Here is a 21,806-nt window from a genome sequence, read left to right as displayed (position 1 = left end):
CCTGACACTAATAGGAGGAGAGAGCAGAATGATGACCTTTGTGTTTGTACTGCTTCTTCATTGTCCGTTTTCACAGGGGGGCTGTGTTTAGTCTAGTTGTATTGCTCAACTACAGTACAGCCAGTATGACCTGTCTGTACTATCTGGCATGGGTGTCTAGCAAAGGAAGCAAAAAAGGGTCTGAAAGGCAGAATCAAGGTCTTATTTCTTGAATCTGGATGGATCCCATACACCCAATGACCTTGTTTGGTCACTTTTATGGTTCACGTAAATGGAGGATTGCGAAATACTATTGGCAGTATTTCATGAAATAAATTAGACAGTAGTATTATCTCAAAAATGCTCTCAAGGTTTCTAATAATTATCTGTAAATGTAATCGGACATTTTCTTTAGGAAACATTATGATTATTGGCCATGTATGACAAGGTCCTCTTGAAACTCATAAAAGAGAATAAAGGTTGAGACTAGAGGCTAAATCCTCCACTGGCTTCTTTTGTATTTCCAATGACATTTCTGGCTGTGTTTTAAATTTTTTTCCTTGAGATTTTAAAATTATTATTTATTGTTGATATGTTTTTTTATGTTAGGACATTGTACCGGTCTTAGTTGATTATTGCCTGCTTCTGAAACGCACGTAAGTTGTTTTTTCACTCTGTCTGAAATTATTCTTTTTTTTTATTATCTGAATATATGATTTATTTTTTTCTTAGTTATGTTGTTTTCTACTGTTGATTGAGGATAATAAACAGTATCTTAATGTATTCAAAGCTTTAAATATATTTTCCCTGTACAATCGTTTTAAAGCTGAACTCCAAACTCCATTATTTCCATTCAGGTGTAATCCTTATTTGTCCAAATGAAAAGAAAACCAATTTCTAAGTTCTTTAATGTCCGTGTAAAGAGACTAGAAACAGTAGCTGTGATATACTCAGTCAATCAGCCTAGGAGGAGATGCAGATGGGTTCTTCCTGTTACATCTTAGTGATGTGTGCCTGCTGGGAAACTATGTCTCTCACCATTCCCTTTGGATTGATTATATGTGAAGATTTGTTTTTTTTCTTGGTGGGTGCAGCTTAAGCAGGGATTAACGTTTTACCTTAATTATGCTTACAATATTTAAAATTGTGTTGATTTTTTAGGGCATTGTAAATTTCTTATTGTGTGCAATACTGACCCCTATACCTCACGGAATAACAATGCCTGAGAGGTACAGCGGAGCACAGATTGTCAAGATTAATTTGAATCTGCTGTCACTCACATTATGGGACCATGTAGTGGCAGGGAAAGGCTGGATACCGCAATTCTACTTAAACGACAGGAGACCAGACACCCAACTGGTCACCTTGCACAGGGAGAGAAAGCAGTAGTGATGGTTGTTTGTACAGAAAGCTTTTGCACAGAATCGGAGTGCAAGACACATACAGCAGGTAAAATAAGTATTGATCATGTCGCCGTTTTTTTTAGGTAAATATGTTACTAAAGGTGCCATTGACATGAAATTTTCACCACATGTTGGTAACAACCCATGCAATCCATACATACAAAGAAACAAAAAAAATAAGTTAAGAAATTAAGTTATGTGCAATAAAATGGAATGACACAAGGAAAAAGTATTGAACACATGAAGAAGTAGAGGTGCAAAAAGGCATGGAAAGCCAAGACACCAGCTGAAATTTATAAATAATTAGAAAGCAATCCTGCCCCTTGTCAGTGCAAATTAATTTCAGCTGGTTCAGTTTTAACTGATAGCCTCTAAAAAGGTGTCTCTTTACCAAGGTGTCACACAAGAAACCTCTCATGATGGGTAAAAGCAAAGGGCATTCTCAAGACCTACGCAACCTTATTGTTGCAAATATACTGATGGCATTAGTTACAGAAGGATTTCTAAACTTCTGAATGTTCCAGTGAGCACTGTTGGGACCATAATCCAGAAGTAGAAAGAACATAATTTCACTACAAACCGGCCACAACCAGGTGCTCCTCGCAAGATTTCTGACAGAGGAGCAAAAAGAATGATCAGAAGAGTTTTCCAAGAGCCAAGGACCACTTGTGGAAAGCTTCAGAATTAGCAGGTACAATTGTTTCAAAGAAAACAATAAGTAATCCACTCAACTGCCATGGGCTGTATGCACACTCCCCACGTAAGACATTGCTGAAGAAAAAGCATGTTGAAGCTAGTTTTAAGTTTGCTACACAACATTTAGGTTGAATGTATTTTTGTTAATATTTTCTGCATATGAGAATCAAAACATATGGTACAAAAAAAGGAAATTGGAAGGGGGAAACTTATCCAGTACATTACAATAGAACCCAAAATACAATAGTCATAGACACCATATATGCTAAATTTATCATGGAATCGAATCAAACATTATCTCGGGTATGGTATTAAAATCAGAAAAAAAGGAAGGAGCAAAGAAATGGGAAGAAACAAAAAAAGAGAGATGGATAAAGAAATCAAGTAGGTCGACAAGGTACAAGCTATAAGGCTTATACAATCCCCAAAGGTCTATCTTACAACTTATGGTCAAAACAAGCAAACCAAACAACAAACCTCTTATCTAGAAAAAAAATATTTTTTGAAACTTGTTTGAGTAATGAATCCAAATATACCACAGCTTTTTATGTTTTTCCCAGTTGTCCAATTCTCTAGCTTGCATCACTTCCATGGTATCATTGATGAGGTCCGCCCATAGATTCAAGGGAGGGAGAGTGTCAGTCCTCTAGAATCTGGAGATAAGCTGACATGCTGTTGAAAGAAAAAAAATCTAAGGAGAATAGATTTCTGCGACTAGTAGGAAAAATAAAAGAGCAGTTCTTAGGTGAAGGGACGAGCAACTCGTCATTTTGTTATTTTTTTGTGATTTTGTTATATCTTCCAAATATGTTTCCAGAAGGGGCGGATATGTTCACATCCCCACCATATGTGCAAATAGGTACCTCTCGCTCCATGAAAGTGCCAGCAGGTGTCAGGTGTATCAGGAAAGATCCAGTTTAAAGAAACCGGGAAAGCAACTTGAAGTTTTTCTCCTACGTATAACAGGAGATCAAGGATTTATGAGTGAACAGGAATGAAGTATACCAATCCTCTAAGGGTATCTCCATCTCCAAGTCCCTCGACCACAGTCTAGTGTATGTGGGGAGCTCACAATGAGTATGAGAAATGATCTTTTTATTGATTAGAGAAAGTGTACGGCGGGTTGCTTTCGAGAGAGTACACAATCCTTCATAGGCCGTTAAGGGCCTATGCACTTTTCCTGACATGCAGTGACTTAGCTTATTCAAGCTTAAGGTTGTCAACCAGTCTTGAAGAGCTCTGTTACCATCAGCCTGGGTATGAAAGAGGCCTAATGATGGATGCACAAATGATCGGGCTGTAAGCCGCGAAATCCGTACGTATGGGCTAAACACAGAATTTCCGCTACTCTCCGCTAAGGCTGGGTTATCAAAAAAGGAGATCAAAGGGCTGCGTTTTGTTGAGAGTGCGTAAGGCCCACAACGGTACTATACGGATAGGGCCGCAATAGACAATAGAGAGAGTGACAACATGGAACGAAACGTAGCACCATATCCCCGTAGTAGTGCCGTAAGTAAACTGGGGACTGGGGACATATTCTGCTTAACCTCAGAATAGGATTTTGTTAATGGACGAGGAAATAATTCCAACAGTCGAGAAAATAAGGACTCAACGTGGTATATTTCAAAATTGGGTAATCCAGTACCTCCTTCTAATTTAGGGGTACATTTAGGGGTACACATAAGTTTGTATTTCAGTCTAGATAGTCGCTGTTGCTATAGAAACTGTAGCCTGAGGGAGTGTAGGGAAAAATGCCATTGGTAGGTTAAAAAGGAATAGCTTGGAAAAGATATGATCATTTGGGGAGAATATCCATCTTTAAAATATTAATGTGCCCAAACCAGGAAATTTGCAAGTGCTGCCTCAAGTTTACCGTCTATAATAGTATTAAAATCTCCACACATTAGTATGTTCTCCTCCCGCACCTGGGAGATTTTTTTATGAGCTACCTAATAAATTTTATTTGGTGCGAGTTGGGAGCATATACATTGGCCAATGTTATATGCAAGTTGTCAATTATACAAACCAATATTATGAAACATCCTTCGGGATCAATTAAAGATTTTTTTGAGTTTGAAAGATACCGTGTCCTTTATGGCTATCATCACTCCTCTTTTTTTGGATATGAACGACGATTGGAAAATATGGGGGAAGTTCGGATGAGAACATTTTGGAGTAGCTTGTTTGTGGAAGTGAGTTTGTTGTATTGCTAATATGTCCGCTTTTTGAAGGCCAGCATCTTTCCAGAGGGACCTACGTTTAGCAGGATGATTTAGTCCTCTTGCGTTGATGGATAAGATTTTAATATCCATGAGTGATCATCTTGATGTTTGTGATATTCTTGCTGGAGAGTTGATTGCATTCTTGTCTTGAGGGTATTGAGAGACAGGCTTGGGCATCGAGAGTATAACTGTTGATGCACTTGCTTCTCAAAGCAGATTAGCCAACCAAAATAAGAAATTGTGAGTGTGTCCTCTGTATCTTGATTGGGTAAGCAGTTTGTGACGCATCTGGTACAACATTTTTGTTTTGTAACCATAAACAGCAACTTCTAAGTTCCCAACGGGGAACCTCAAAACCATGTTAACCAAAATTTAAACTTAAGAATGAAGGTCCAAAGGACAGGCGATAAAGGCGCCTACAACATTGGGGTTTGGTACGGTGTCAGGTACCACTGTCAGTCACTGGGGGAATTCTAGTAGACTTTTAAAGTGAATGGGGGTCCATGTAATAATCTCTGTTATGTTTTGTGGTTGATCTCCGTTGTGATTTAATTGTCCAATCCTGTAGGATTTTTCCACATGGAGGTTTACGTTGTGGGTGTGAGGTCATATCTTGATCCTGTTCCGGTATGAAAATCTGCCAATTTTGTAGCAGGCGGATTCCTTCCTCAAGAGAGTTGATCAGATGATTTGGATCTTTTATAGGTGATGTTGAGTTTGGCTGGATATTTCCAATGATAAATTATTTTGTGATTCCTTAATGCTTTGGTGAGTGTTGCCATGTTGTAGCGCCGTTGAAGAGTATATTGCGACAGATCGGGTAAGACCTGTGTGTTATTTGCTTGTTCAGGTAGGTTTTCAGCTTTACGGAATGCTTCCAGAAGTTTTTCTTTTACTTGAAAAAAGTGGACTCTCAGCAGTACATCTCTGGGGATTTCTTGGGTTAAAAAAGATGGTTTGGGCACCCTATGGATCCTATCAATAATAAGTTCTGTTTGGGTTAGTGATGGAATAACTGCTTGAAATAGTTCTCGGGCAAATTGCAGCAGTTATTGTGCAGGAATAGATTCAGGTATCCCCCTGATTTTTTTAGGTTATTTCTGCGAGAGCGATCTTCGAGATCTGCTAATTTCATTTGTATTTTGGATATAGACTGTTGTGCTGAATGAGAGTCTACCAGTGCGTTAAAGGAAGCCATAACCTCGCACATTTGTGTTTCCACCTGGTGTACTCAATCTCCTATGTCCTGTATTTCCTCCTTGCACTGTTGGATGCATGCAATTTAAGTCTGATTGTATAGATGTGCGTAGGGACATTAGCATTTCTTTCATGGTGATATCAGAAATCGGTTGTCCTGCAGTGGGGAATTGGGCCATAGGGTCTATGTATGGCGTGCTGTGTGTTGCTTGATTCTGGGGATCACTCACCTCCATGTTCTGTAATGCCCCTGTATAGCCAGTTAGGTTTTCTGGTTCCAGCCTAGGCTTGGACTTAACTGGGCTTCTTGTCAATGGTGAGGTACAAGGAGAAGTGGTTCCACCAGAGTCTGTCTCCTCTGCAGCTCCTTGCTCACTCTCCTGCCTCCGTGTTAGTCCGTCCAGCTCCGGCGGGATGGGCTGCTGAGAGCTGCGTAGCGGCGGAGGTGTGTGTCTCCCGCCACCATTTTGTTGTGGCCCTCTGCTTACTACCGGATAGAAATCCGTCAGTTTAAGTGCTTGTGACTGCTTCCTCCGCATATTCGCCGGTTCCCTGGAGCTCCCCGCTATCCTCCGGTGCTGCAGCTGTGCTCCGTATGCTTTCTCCGCTGTCGTAGCTCTGTTAATTCCCCCTGTGCAGAGCGGAGCTCCTCTCTTTGCGGCCATCACGCTCGGCGGTCACCACGCCCCCCAGAAGATTATCATTTTTTAAATGCCACATCCAGTTGTGGTTATTTATATGACTAAGCACTGTGTTCGGTGTGAAACATGTCAGCGGCTGTGCAGTTAGTCTGTATACAAGCCTAGATGCTATGATTTTAATTACATTTTTTAAATAAAGTTGAATAATTTGGAGTGCAGCTATCCAGCTACATGTTTTCTACTTCAGTTCCTGTCGCAAACAGAGCCGGCACCCTGTTGGATTGTGGAGACAGCTTTTTTGGGAGAAGTCATTACCTTGGAGCGGTAATTCTTTTTGGTTATTTATAGGCAGCCGACCTGAAGATAGATGCACCGGTGCATGGTCGGACCATAACCGGAGGCATATCGAGGGAGATGGATCAAAATCTAACAGGGATTGAGAGATTAGTAGATGATCCAACCTGCTAGAAGTTGCGGGCAGCTGAAAAGAATGTAGTCTCTCTCTCTGTGGGGTGCAGCGCCCGCCATGCATCTGTCAGGTGGAGTTTAGAAAGATGAATTTTGGTCACTGTGATAGGAATGATGGATGACTTACCCGAAGAGGAGTGCAGTCTTGGAATCAATGTGACATTCAGGTCCCCGTTTAGGATTAAATTAGTGGGGCCAAATTATTCAAGGTGAGCTGTCACGGAGGAGAGGAACTGCAGCTGCCCCTGATTGGGATTAGCCACTGTGATTAAACTTTGCATATATTTCAGTTTTTGCTGCACAACATGCCTGTAAAATACTGGGAGAGTATAGTCTAATCAGTTGAGACTAAAATCTAACTCTTTGGATGCCATAATACACACCATGTGTGGAGGTCAAATGGCACTGTACATCACCCCAAAAACACCATACCAACAGTGAAGTTTGAAGTTGAGAACATCAGGGTGTGGGGCTGTTTTTCCGCATACGGTACTAACAAACTTCATATCCTTGAAAGAAGAATGAATGGAAAATATGTACCAAGACATTCTTGATAAAAATCTGCTGCCATCTACCAGGATGTTGAAGATAAAACGAGAGTCGACATTTCAGCAAGAAAATGATCCCAAACACAAAGCCAGGGAAACTCTCAATTGGTTTCAAAGAAAGAAAATAAAGCTGCTAGTAGAACATCTATGTCAAGAATTAAAATGTTACTAAACCCAGGGACCTGTATTCACTATATCTGGTCTCCCACAGAACAGGGAAATGCAATTATTTTATTAAATATAAACTGCTAAATACCTTTACTCATCAGCAATTAGAGCAGTCATGTGACCTCTATCAGTGTCCAGCCAAGCACTGGTTGAAGCTTGTAGGAGGAGTTTTCTGACTGACCTATGAGACTGCAAAAGACCCCTGACCTTCTGCTTGGACAATGCTGATTGGCCCTGTGCTGATCATATGCATCCTCCCATGAAAAAAACAAACTCTCTAGCAGTACACACCAAACTGAGCATGTGCAGCCTGACTCCATAGACTCTGATGTGTTATCAAGAAATTATTATAAGTCAGCGGAAGGAGGGGGGGGGGGGATATCAGAGAAGCCAGGATCAAACAGCTTTTTTATACAAGGCAGAAGATTAACCCCTTGGTTTCCACAATTAACGGTTAACAGACTGATTTTATTGTTGTGGGTTTAGTAACATTTTAAAGATCAGAGTTCATAGAAGAGGTCCACCTAACCTTCACGATTTCAAGACTGTGTGGAAGAATGGACCAAAAATCGCACCTGAGCAATGCATGCGACTAGTTTTTCCATATAAGAGGCATCTTGAAGCTATCATTACCAACAAAGGATTTTGTTACACACACACTTAATTTCTGAACGTATTTGTTTTTGGTTCCTTTGTATGTATGGATTGCATGAGTGGTTATTGACAATGTGGTGAAAATTTCACGTCAATAGCACCCTTAGAAATATAATTACGTAGAAAAATGGTGACACGTTCAATACTTATTTTATCCGCTGTATATAGATGGATTGAAAGCCATTGAGTGAAGAGAAAATTGTGTTTTAGTGGCACTAAACAATAGACACATTTTGTAAGCTGCATCATGACAGAGCTTATATTTAGAGTTCGTCCTCTGTTCATCTTAGGATTTGATGAGGCTGACAGCACTGTGTAGTGATAGACATTATCACGAGTTATCATTAGGACTGTGAACTCCCATTTTTCATCCATAATGTAGTCATCAAGAGTTAAAACCTGTCCATGTGAAGGCAGTAGGATGTGTGTCCTTTGTGTGAACCTAGGGGAATAGTTGCCTTAGATGCATTGAAATGCCAATGCTAATGGACTAAAGATAGTGACTTGAAGGGGAATGTCACCGTTATCTGCTTGGCCATCTGAGCAATTTTTACCATAAAAATGGGAAAGGTTGTCTCCAGAGCAATGAGTAAGAATGACAGCTCTGTATTCAGAAGTCCGATGAATCCATCACCATGCAGAAGAAACTCTCTGATCAAGAGTTTTTCAGAGGCCAGCTTTTACTAGATGTGTGCATCAACTGACTTAAGGAACCTGTTTTATATATGTCCTGATGCCTCCTGACGCCTTCTGACAGCTAATCATGTCTAGTTTCATAAAAATTTCATCACAATAAATATTGAAAAAATAAAGTTCTTTTATAAAGTACTTCAATTACTTATCAACAAATATTTTGGCACTTGCTAGAACTAGAGAGGTTTTTCACCTTTAAATTGCCTAATACTGTCTTTTATATGTCTTTTTAAATTGCCTTGTCTTTCGATTGTAACTTTACTATTTTATAGATGTGTTTTATTGTAATTCATAGGCTTGCCTTCTGCAGTGTTTAATATTGTATTTAGAGCAATTTAATTCTGAAAATAGAAATGTGTATATGACAGGATATACAAATTGTTGCATGTTTTTTGAAAAGTCAAAGTTGGAATCGCCAGTAAACTAAAGTTATCTGAATACAGAAAATCTATTTAATTGAAGAAATAAATTAATCAAAAACTACCTAATAAATCTAACATAGATAGCACTGCTTTGATAATGCGAACTAGTATTAATCTAACACTAATAAATATTTATTGTGCTACAGAATTGTTGACATATCTAGTAACAGGATGTGGGTGAAATGTAATTTTGAGAGGGCTGACATTTCAGTGGGTGTGTGGAAAAACTATACATAAAACAGTAATATTTTACTTGTATAGTCCCAGTGCTAAAGCATTAACATATTTATCATTGGAAGGTTCTTCTGTTAAGCTATGCTATTTTTCTTATATGTGCAGGGATATCCTCTTTAGTCAGATGTATGACAAGCTCTGTGAGAACTGTGTAGCTAAAGGAGTATTCTTGGAGTGTTTAGAGTCTTATCTCCTCCGGGACCAGCTACCAGGTCTTACTACTCGCGTCATGAAGGATCTGCTGCTCCATTTTCAGGATCGGGGCTTGATGGAAAGTTTGGAGGCTTGTATAGTGCACATGGACATCACCAGCCTTGACATACAGCAGGTATTTCTTACTATGTCCTACATACTGATCACTGCCTTATATTTAACTTATTTTCTCCATGATTTATTTTAATCTTGCACATTTTTATACCATCCAGTATTTATAGATCAATGAAAAGGTGTACAATATTATTGTATTTTTAACTGATTTGTTTTAGTATTCCAGTTTCTTTAACAAAACAGTGAAAAGAGTACATTATGGATAGCAAATAATAACACACTTGGTCAAAAGTCCATATAGATCCATATTCAAAAAGACAAGATTGTAATGCTTTCTTTGAGTTAAATCATATATCACTAAGGCAAATACAAATGAAGGTTCACAACGGCATCCATAGTATGTAAAACTTAGACTTGACTTGAGCATGGTATGTCTAGATAAAGAACTAAGAATAAAAAAAATAAAAAGAAAGCAAAGTCTCAAAAGCACAGTGCCCCATCCTCGCTTGAAATTATCTTTAGTCTAAGAAGTCAGCAGACAGACACATATGGTTGCCAGGACCTTCACATATACAGTATCTTATGTCAACCTGTTGAGAGCAAGCTCTGAAACTGTGTGGGGGATATGTCAGTACATTCTTAGACAAATGAGCTGGGGTGTAGTACCAGCCTAGAAACAGTTTGTATGAATTCTCCAGGGTGAGAATGTTTGTTGTGCTGTTAGCTATTGCGAGCTCAAGGTCTGTGCAATTTTCCACAAGCCCATGGTGTGACCAAGCTGCACCAAATACTTGAGCTAAAACAAGGCATCCTCATGCGTAAAGGTTTCATATAAACTGACAGTATCTCACAGAAGTGAGTACACCCCTCACATTTTTGTAAATATTTTATTATATCTTTTCATGTGACAGCACTGAAGAAATTACACTTTGCTACATTGTAAAGTAGTGAGTGCACAGCTTGTATAACAGTGTAAATTTGCTGCCCCCTCAAAATAACTCAACACACAGCCATTAATGTCTAAACCGCTGCAACAAAAGTGAGTACACCCCTTATGAAAATGTCCAAATTGGGCCCAATTATCCATTTTCCCTCCATGGTGTCATGTGACTCAGTGTTACAAGGTCTCAAGTGTAAATGGGGAGCAGGTGTGTTAAAATTGGTGTTATCACGCTCACCCTCTCATGCTGGTCCTTGGATGTCAACCACAACCAAGCACCTCATGGCAAAGAACTCTCTCTGAGGATCTGAAAAAAAGAATTGTTGCTCTACATAAAGATGGCTTAAGCCCTTTACACACTATCAGAATTTCTGCTGATCTTTTTTATTCAGATTTACCAAAACCATATAATATGAGGTCAAACCTTAGGAGTTTCAATTTGTATGCAATCAGGCAGGCCCTTGCACTACATGATTTTGGTAATCTGAAGATAAAAATTAACAGAAAATCTGATATTGTGTATGCAGCTTAAGGCTATAAGAAGATTTCCAAGACCCTGAAACTGAGCTGCAGCACAGTGGCCAAAACCATACAGCGGTTTAACAGGACAGGTTCCACTCAGAACAGGCCTCACCATGGTCGACCAAAGGAGTTGAGTGCATGTGCTCAGCATCATATCCAGAGGATGTCTTTGGGAAATAGACCTATGAGTGCTGCCAGCATTGCTGCAGAGGTTGAAGGGGTCGGCCTGTCAGTGCTCAAACCATTTTCCGCACACTGCATCAAATTGGTCTGCATGACTGTCATCCCGGAAGGAATCTTTTAAAGATGATGCACAAGAAAGCCAGCAAACAGTTTGCTGAAGAAAAGCAGAGTAAGGACATGGATTACTGTGGTCTGATGAGACCAAGGTGAACTTATTTGGTTCAGATGATGTCAAGTGTGTCTGACAGCAACCAGGTGAGGAGTACAAAGACAAGTGAGCTTTCCGAGTGTCATGGTCTGGGGCTGCACGAGTGCTGCCCACCACTGGGGAGCTACAGTTTATTGAAGGAACCATAAATGCCAACATGTATTGTGATATACTGTAGCCGGGCATGATCCCCTCCCTTCGGAGACTGGGCGGCAGGGCAGTATTCCAACATAACGACCCCAAACATACCTCCAAGACGACCACTGCCTTGCTAAAGAAGATGAGGGTAATGGTGATAGACTGGCCAAGCATGTCTCCAGACCTAAACCCTATTGAGCATCTGGGGGGCATCCTCAAATGGAAGGTGGAAGAGCACAAGATCTCTAACATCCACCAGCTCCATGATGTCATCATGGAGGAGTGGAAGAGGACTCAAGTGGCAACCTGTATAGCTCTGGTGAACTCCATGCCCAAGCGGGTTAAGGCAGTGCTGGAAAATAATGGTGGCCACACAAAATATTTTCACTTTGGGCCAAGTTTGGACATTTTCACTTAGGGGTGTACTCGCTTTTGTTGCCAACTGTTTAGACATTAATGACTGTGTGTTGAGTTATTTCGAGGGAAGAGTAAAATGGTTATACAATCTGTACACTCAGTACTTTACATTGTAGTAAAGTGTAATTTCTTCAGTACTGTCACATGAAAAGATATAATAAAATATTTATAAAAATGTGAGGGGTGTACTCACTTTTGTGAGATACTGTATATGGAAAATATCAGGTTGGAAGCAAGGTGGACTAAACCTAAATCCGTTTTCAATGGGGTGAGAGATAATGGTAGTGCACAACTACTGATCAAAGATTTGACAATGTAAGCTAATCGGTACTGAAAAAGATAATCATTGTGAAGGAATTCTGTATTTGTTATCTTGTGGGACTTTTGGAATTGTAAAAAAGATTCTCAGGCTCTGGAGCAATAGTAATTAATATGCATCTCAAAAACCATTACCTTTAGTTAGACCTCATTTAGAATACTATGTTCAATTCTGAAGATCTCGATTACAAAAAGATATAGATAAGATGGAACCCCTGCAATTCATAATGACTGGCGCAGACAAATTTTGGAACATGTCTCTCGTATTGTAAAAGTGGTGAAGAGTGCACCAAATTCACGTACCTGTCCAGGTATACTTGAATTTTGGGTCATGCTGCACCACTTTTAGAATGCACAAGAGACACTTTTGCAAAATCTGTCTGAGCCAGTAACAAAAGAAAGTTGGTTTTAATTAGCTCCACTTTTACATTTGGCACAATGTAAAAATGGCGCATTTTAGAACTACCTGAGTTTGGTGCACGAGTAGCTGTCAGAACCAAGTGTGTCGCAAATGCTTTATTAATTTGGCATAGTACATTAATTGGGGTTTAATGCCAGAAACGTTTATTGAATTCCCCCCATTGAGTCCAGAGACAGGCAACAAAAATACCTAAAGGTCTAAGGAATAAAACAGGAGAGTCTTAAAGTGGTTGTAAACCCTTACAAACCACTTTGACCTACAGGTAAGCCTAGATTAAGGCTTACCTGTAGGTCCAAGAAATATCTCCCAAACCTATACGGATTAGGAGATATTTTCCCGAAGACAGGCACTGCTATCTACGGCGCATGCGCTGTGGACAGCGGCGCGCAAGCGCACTGAGCAGGGCATCGTCAATGACGAAGATGCTGTGCAATGCCGCGCGTCTCGGCTCCCGTGCGCATGCGCGGGAGTGACGTCATCGCTGCTCTGGCGAATCACAGCGCTGGAGCAGTGAGACCCACGGAGACCCACCAAGAAGATGGACATTCGGAACTACAGGGGACAGCGGAGACTTCGCTGGCTCCTGTGTCAGGTAAGTGACACATAATGGGCTACTATGCGATGCATAGTCCATTATGCTTTGCCTTTGCAGGGAATGAAAGAGGAAGTAAACTCATCAGGGTTTACTTCCTCTTTAAGGAGCTTAATGTACTGCCTGGAGTAAAGAAGGGAAAGGGGAGACATGATTAAAGCCTTTCAATACTTCAAGGGGATAAATAAGGTTCAGAAGGGCCGTTTTTTCAATATAAAGCCAAGATCAGGTATATAGGGACATGAGCTCAAACTAGCAGGAGGAAAGATGAAAACGAATCTTAGAAAGTATTCTTTTGCAGAAAGGGTAGTTTATGCTTGGAATAAACTCGTAGTGAGTAAGAGCATTCAAACATGCTTGGGATAAACATAGATTTATACTCGGACAAAAAAGTTAACAAAATTTTTTTATAAATGTAAACAAATGGGGCAGTGTCGATGGACCACTTGGCCTGTTTCTGTTACCTCCACCGGAAAGAAACAGGGCCTAGAGCAGGGGTCTCAAACTAGTGGCCCTCCTGTTGTTGTGGAACTAGAAGTCCCAGTATGCCTCTGTCTGTGGGAGTCATGCTTGTAACTGTCATCCTTGCAATGCCTCATTGGACTTGTAGTTCCGCAACAGCTTGAGCGCCTCCAGTTTGAGACCACTGTCCTAAAGGGAAGAGTAGATACTTTGTTAATGACAGAGAGGAAGGTAGGGTGAGACCAGGCAACCCAGATATTTTAGTCACAAACCTTCAAAGTTTGGCCTGTTCAATGAACTGGTCTAATACTGCCCTCTGTAGTATGTACCAGGGACCAACTAACAACATGATTCAGCTGTAACTTGGAACACCACTGGAAGCAATTGGCTTTTGTGCGCAGGCTGCTTCACACCAGGAAGAGCTGCTGCATCACCTAGAGATTAAAAAAAAAATTGATAGTCCGGGTACCATAAATGGATACCACTGATAGTCAACATTGGGATAAATTAGGAGGCCTCTGAGGCCCAAGAACCTGGAGCACTTTAATTCTGCAAATAGTAAATTGAGCTAGAAAGTTAGCCCCTCCTATTCTCCGCTTCCAACTTCCAAATAGGATGGCCTTACTGACTAATAGCTAAGCAAGGAGGAGGACATGTCAAAGTATCAACTTCTTGTAATAGAAGGTTTCCTACAAGCATCTGAATGAGTCGGCTTTTTACCTACAAGATATATTGTCATATATTGGCTTTCTGTAAGTGCCTAGACTGCTTTTTTATCAATCCTTTTGTTTGTTTTTTCATACGAAATGTATCTATGTTTATTTATGGGTATTTTTTTTTTCTATTTGTTGTGGCCAATTTGTTTTTTTTTTGTTTTTTTTAGGATGGATAATTTTGTTTACTAAATCGGACATATTTTTTAATTAAAATTATAATAAATATGTTATACTTGCCTGCTGGGCAAGGAATATTGCACAGAATGGTCCCTTACCTCCTCTTCTGGTGTCCCCTGCTGGCACTGTCCACTTTTCCTCTTCTCTGTGTACTCCCATAGCAAGCAGCTTCATATGGGGACACTTGTGCTTGTGTGCTCCTGAGCCAGGCTGTGCATGTCCATTGGCGCACACAGCGCAGTTTAGCCCTGCCCCCAATTCCCCCTCACGGTGTTTGATTGACAGCAGCCAATGGATCCCACTACTGCATTTGTATCCTGTGAATAAAGGAAGAGAGAGCAGCTTTGATGCAGACAGGAGCAGCGCTGCATTGAAAGAGAAGCCACATAATTATTTAAGGGGGGTGATCATGGAAGATTTTTTTTATCTTCATGCAAAGATTGCATTAAGGTAAAAAACCTTATGAACCACATTTATTTGGGTTAATTATGGAAATGTCTTTAAATGTAATATAGTGGAAAGGCAAACCTGCCACCTGTTCCTGAAAAGCAACGCTGCTTCATCAATTTATTTTATAATTTTCTTCATAGAAGTGCTCTCATTTTGATCTTTATTTTGTAGATTGTCCAAATGTGCTGGGAACACAGACTATACGATGCAATGATTTATGTATACAATAGTGGGACAAATGATTTTATAAGCCCAATGGAGGTAAGATTTTCTTTGTTAATGGTATTTAATAGTTTGTTTCGTTTTTTGTCTCATTCTAGCGATAACTTATGTGTTTGTTACTCTTGTAGAAATTGTTCAAGTCCATTTCTGCACCAATTGGCTCTGGGAAATCTTTGACAGGTACGTTAGGGACAATACTAGTGTATAAGATTCAGAATTTTCCTGTACATCCTTAGTTTTCTTTTCTAGAAAAAGTACATTTTTTTATATCAGTTTTTTTTACACTGACTGTTACGTGGTAAGCTATGCCTTTATTATACCTACTTAATTACGCAGTGTTGTAATAAAAAATAAAAATTAGACAGGTCCACCATTCCTGAATCCTAGGAAGTACCTTACTAATTTTGCAGAGTGTGCATGTAATTTAAAACTTTGACTTCTCAGTAAAGCAGTAAGCTACTCAAATAAGCAGAAAACTAGACTTTTTAGGGTGGTACTTAGGCCGCGTACACACGCGGGGACTGTTCGCTCAACTTTGTCCGCTGAACAGTGTTTCGGCGGACAGTCCGCTCGTGTGTGGGCTTTCAGCGGACAGTTTCAGCGGACAGTCTGACGAACAAAGTTTTTCGGAAATTCCGAAAAACTGTCCGCTGAAACTTGGTTTGAGCGGACAGTCCGCCCGTGTGTAGGCTTGTTCGTCAAACTAAGTCTCGCGCATGCTCAGAAAGAATTTACACGCCGAAGGTTGCATTGCAGTGTATAGGACGTCGTTTTCTAGTCCCGTCGTACGTGCCGTTCACGTCATCGCGCACGGTTTCAGCGGACTGTTCGTTCGTCGTGTGTGGGCAAGTCCGTCCATGCTAATTTTGAGCGGACTGTCCGCTGAAACTGTTTGACGAACAAAGTTGAGCGAACAGTCCCCACGTGTGTACGCGGCCTTAGTGCACGAAATTGCCCAGTTGTCATGGTTGTAAGGTTGTTTTTAGCCAACTTGGAAAATGATAGTTGGTTGCAGATTATAATTAGAAAATATTTTTTGATAACATTTAAGGGATGACTATGGTTATAAATATATTAATCCTAAATCCACACTTTCCATTACTAGCCCCCACTACAAAACTCTGACCAACAGGCAACCTGGAAAAAGAGCCACAGCAAGAGTGGGGTGGGCAGTGCTCCTTTATTGCACTTAAACCATCTGTCCTAAGGGATAAGCCATCACCCTTGCAGGCTTGTAAGTAGATGGCTATTCTACGAGGGCCTGTATAGAAAAGGCCACACATGCGCGTGTAATTTCTTTATCCTGTTTTGAAGTTAATACCCCACTTTGCTTTTTATCATCAACAATCACTGAGACTGAACTATTTATACCAACTACTATGCTCACAACTAGACCATCTAGAAAATATGTCATTATTTACCACCCTATAAAGGCACCTCCTCTTGCCCAGTTTTTCAATAGTTGGTAAATATGCCCCTTAATGATATTCTTTGTTGTTTTTTTACCCTCTGTAAGACATTACTGTCATCGACCGTGTACATCCCTTGCCACAAAGAAATTTGTGTTGGCATAAGTGATAACTTATAAGTAAAAAAAAAAAAACAAGGAGAGGGGCGCCTCTGAGTATGTATCAAATAAACATTTATTATAAAACAAATATCCACTTATGTGTAAAACTGCAACAGAGCGTTTAGGAAGGAGAAGGAGAATTGGCTACAAGGGTGAGCGTCAGTCCCTCTCCTGGAACCCACATCTGGTCACAGAAATCTTCTGCTGATCCCGCTGTTGAAAAATCTGGTGCACCTTACCCCTGGAAGGATCTGCTGCTGCACCACATAATTTCCACTCTTCATTGGACAAGTGCTGCCTACAGTATACAGACCTGCTGTGACTAGTAGTCCTTCTCCTTCCTGCATGAATGCTCTGTTGCAGTTTTACATGTGAGTGGATATTTGTTTTATAATAAATGTTTATTTGATACATACTCAGAGGCGCCCCTCTCCTTGTTCTTCTTCTTAGCTCTTTCTGGACCTTGCTTCTGGTCCTGTTGGTGGCAGCCCTGACTGACTCGTGTATGTGTATACATTACACAGATATTCATCCCTAAACCCTTGGACAATTAGGAACTATATATATTGAGGTACTGTTGCATTGCACCTTTTTTACTTGTTGTATAACTTCTAAGTCAGCACACTCTCAATGGCAGCCTTATAGAAGCTGAGGAGAAAAGAAAAGCCTGCGCCCTCCACAGCTTCCTCAAGAAGGTCAATCTCTGATGAGCTTTGCCCACCAGACAGGACGCATCCTCCCTAATTATTGTTCCCAAGAAATAGAACTCCACCATATCATTCACAACTGGCTCATAGCTGGTCTTTTTACATCTCCTAAAATCGACAGTCAAGTACACATGTAGAGAGTAGCAACTACCAACCCTTACCCCTTGCTGCCTATTGGCCAGGAAACACAAAGAGTTGGGCTCAACCCCAGTGAATTTAACGTAACAGGTTTCATCGGTAAGATTGTATTAAACGCTGAACTGAAATCAATAAAAAGCATACGAACATAGCTGTTTTTCATTTCCAAATGGGTTGGTACAGAATGTAAAGCCAGTGCAATAGCATCTTCTGTGCATTGATTAGCTCTAAAAGCAAACTGGTAGCTATCCAGCCCTAGCCGAATATACTTTTTATTATGGCTTAAAATTAATTTCTCAAAACCTTTTCATTATGCTGGGTGTCAGAGCCACGGGACCGACCGTAATCATTAAGACAAGAACAATTAAATTTCTTAGAAACTTGGACAATTACTAATGTTTTCAGGCAAGAAAGCACCACCTCCTGCTCAAAGCAAGCATTAACGTTCTCTACATCTGCCAATTGATAGGCACAATTCTTCAAAATAATCCCTGAAATGTTATGAGGCCTTGCAGCTTTCCTCTCATTAACTCCTTAACTCATTAACTTATGCCGCGTACACACATTTTCCAGCGGACAATTCAATCGTGTGTGGGCTACAGCAGACTTTTTCTTCCCAAAAGTCTGGTGGACATAGAAATAAGACTGGCTTAAAATTTGTCTGCCGGACTCGACTTTTAGCAGACAATCCGTTCGTCTGTGTGGTAGTCTGACGGACTAAAACCGACGCTAGGGCAGCTATTGGCTACTGGCTATGAACTTCCTTATTCTACGTCATCAAGTCTTCTAAGTTGTCAGTTCGTTTGAAAGTCTGGTGGACCTCAGCTGCAAAGTCCGTCAGATTGTCCGCCGGACCAAGTCTGTCAAAGTCCGGTCGTGTGTACGTGAGAAAAGGGTTATTCCTGCGCCTAATCAGGGAAGAATCCGATAATCGTACTGCTGCATACACTGAAATGGGGATGCTTGGGTCCCAATAGCGGAGTAAAGAGGTAAAAAAGTAGTGATGCGCGGTACTATAATAGGGAGTTGGCCTAGGAGGCTTAATAAATTCTATAGGCACTAAGATTGTGCGTGATATATATATTCCCGTATACAGTAAGAGAAAGGTATATAAAAAGTTGTGCGTATTTTTATAAGTCCGCCGGACCAAGTCTGTCAAAGTCCGGTCGTGTGTACGTGGCATTAGAAAGCCTAAATGCACATCCTGAACAGAAATCTTAAGAGACATATGCCTGGGTAGGAGAGACAATTTAGTAATCACAGCATTATTCCGATGATCAAAATTGGACTAGAACATGTTTAATTCTTCTGGTAGGGAGGCCTCACCTTCTCTCTCATCAGCCTGTCTTTTTGTATAACCTGTGGCTGACTGGATTGTCTTCCACCTGGTTCTAGCACAATTGCATTCAAGTCCCTTCTCTAACCTCAGTTTCTACTTTTGTTTAGCCTCCCTAATGCCTACTCTTAACCTCCCACTTGTCAAACTATCTCTCTCCTTATCACCTGACTTAAAGATGATATTTCTTTCCATAACCAAAGCCCTTACCTCCTTATCCACGAAGGGTTTCTGATTTGGGAACTGCTTTAACGTCTTGACCCAGTGGTTTCCAAATTGCAGCCCAGGGGTCAAATGCAGCCCTTTGCTTGTCTTTATCCAGCCCTTAAGGCATTATTTCTGCTACTAATACCAACAATGGGGCACAATTTGTCCCCCTAATACCAAAGTTGGGGCATTGTTTACTTCCACTGGGCACAGATCAGCTGCTCTGAAGTCTGAAGGACAGTAAACTGACCCTTTGTTTAGAAAGTTTAGAGACCCCTGGTCTTGACAGTTGCTTCATCTCCTACACACTAACATACTAATACCACAGAGCAATACTCCTCTACATTTAGCCCGATTGCCTGAGGTAACAGCATCCCTAAAGACCTACCAATCAGTTTCCCCAAAGCAATCCTGCAGTTTTTTAATTGCTTCACCAGTCCACCTCCTGACTGTTCTTAGTACTGGTTTCTCCTTCCTACTAACCTGTAAGTATGCAGGTACCATAAAGATTGCTATATGATCTGAAATCTGGCCTTCCACCCTCCAGACACTTAAGTGTAAACAAAGTTTAATGTACTCTCCCCCCTCATGGGGATATCGACATGCTGTTAAAACTGGCAGCACTAATCTCAAATCTGCTTCATTAAAGTCCCCTGCCACTATATAAACTCCATCAAGGTGCTTTGCTATCTGATCACTCACAGACTCCTAGATCAACTGCATGGCAACTTTACCATATAGTGGAATATACACTACAAAAATAATAAGTGAAAAGTAAATTAAAAGCACCGATTGGCTTCCTCTGTTTACTTTTACTTGGTTTGTGGTGCTGAAAGCCCCGTGCTGACACCTACAGCACCGGGTATGAGAACATGCAGACTCTGAAAAAATAACCTCATACATTATAACAATAAGTTTTTTTTTTTTTTTCCCACATATGCAAACAAATTGTGATATACATTGGCTATATTACCTAACCATAATTTTTTCAGGGTACAACCCTTTTATGAAAGACATGATCAATTTTCGGTGTCTCAACTGTAACAAGCCATGTGAATAGTTAAAATTTTTATTGGGTGTATGGCCCTTCCCACTCACCAGATTTAAAATTGTGAAAAGAAATTGTTCCAATGGTGTTAGGAAAGCTTTTAATACAATAAGTATCATAAAGACAAGTGGAGGGTTTGAAACACAGATCTAGTCATTTTAATAGTGTTCCTTTGATTTCCTTTTCTAGTTATACAATAATATTCTAAATTTGTTTTAGATGAGCAAGTTGTGATGGGAAACAAGCTTCTTGTTTATATTAGGTAAGTACTGTTCTTTAAAAAGTCCCTGTCAGCAGACCATTCATTTCAACAGATATCTTCCCATGAGATTATATGCGCATGTGGCATATTTTATGCATGTTCTGTAACTCTAAAAAGTCCTCCTTGTGTTCAAAAGACTTGAGCCTGCTAATGAGCATGGCCATCTTGAATTTATATCAGCTGTCACTCAAGTGACACATTATAGTTTTCTATTTCGCTCTTCCCCCAGCAGCTGCATAAAAGGTTTTCTGTGCATTTAGCTGCATATCCTTGTTACAGCATCAACCCAAGCATTTGATCATTCTTTTCATATTAGCCCTTGTACACACGGTCCTACGTTCCGACAGAAAATGTCCGAATTGACCTTGTTGTCAGATAATCCGACTGTGTGTGGGCTCCATCGGACTGTTTCCGTCGGAATATCCGACAGACAAAGTTTTACAACTGGGCTATAAAACTTTCCGACAACATGATCCGATTGGACTTTACCCGATTGTGTGTAGAGAATTCCGATCAGACAAAATGCCACGCATGCTCAGATCAAATTCCTACACCAAAGCTATTGGCTACTAGCCTGAACATAGTCCTGTCGTAACGAAATAACGTCATCACGTTACGTACGATCGGATTTTCCGACAACTTTGTCCAACAGTGTGTATGCAACACAAGTTTCAGGCAAAATCCGACGGATTTTGTTGTCGGAATGTCCGACTGTGTGTATAAGGGCTTAGAGTTTTTGTCTCTGTAGGAGTCGGTGGTGGAAGACAAAATAATCCTTTTTAGTGATTTCAAAATATAAATGCAAGTAAATCATTTTCATAAGAATTAATAGTATTATTTGGCTCCTGTGTACACCAGCTTTTGTTGCATCAGAAATACTTCTATCCCCATATAGGTTAATGGGAATGCAAAAGCAGCAAATCCTATAAAGGGTCTACTAGAGGTGACTTCTTTCAGGATCCAGTGCAGTCATTTCCACAAATAGTATGTGCTGATCTCAGGCTTTTCAACTTGCTGGAAATGTCTGTGTTCCACTACTTTATTCTGGAGGTAAAAAAATTAGACTCATGTATTCATCTGACAATTTGCGTAGAGGTTCAGGGCAGGTTCTTGTGGGTTCAGAAAAGGATAGATGCCGTGTCTTCAGTGAGCACTAATGAGGGAAACCTTACTACAGTAA

At 40.4% G+C, this 21,806-nt stretch overlaps 1 protein-coding gene across 3 annotated transcripts in view; it reads left to right on the top strand.

The window, feature by feature from the left end:
* Positions 1 to 21,806, top strand: part of VPS8 (VPS8 subunit of CORVET complex) — a 350,033-nt gene that overhangs the window by 88,652 nt on the left and 239,575 nt on the right. For all 3 annotated transcript variants that reach the window (XM_077448451.1, XM_077448450.1, XM_077448449.1), the window contains exons 21-25: positions 589 to 635; positions 9,431 to 9,653; positions 15,308 to 15,397; positions 15,487 to 15,538; positions 20,584 to 20,626. In XM_077448451.1, the coding sequence (XP_077304577.1) occupies positions 589 to 635; positions 9,431 to 9,653; positions 15,308 to 15,397; positions 15,487 to 15,538; positions 20,584 to 20,626 (455 nt within the window). The remainder of the gene's footprint in view (positions 1 to 588; positions 636 to 9,430; positions 9,654 to 15,307; positions 15,398 to 15,486; positions 15,539 to 20,583; positions 20,627 to 21,806) is intronic.

Source organism: Lithobates pipiens, unplaced genomic scaffold (genome assembly GCF_037356315.1).
Source record: "Lithobates pipiens isolate NorthernLeopardFrog02 unplaced genomic scaffold, aLitPip1_a1.2 Scaffold_22, whole genome shotgun sequence".
Classification (NCBI taxonomy): Eukaryota; Metazoa; Chordata; class Amphibia; order Anura; family Ranidae; genus Lithobates; species Lithobates pipiens.
The sequence above is the reverse complement of the archived record's forward strand: the minus strand, read 5'-3'. Positions and strand labels throughout refer to the sequence as shown.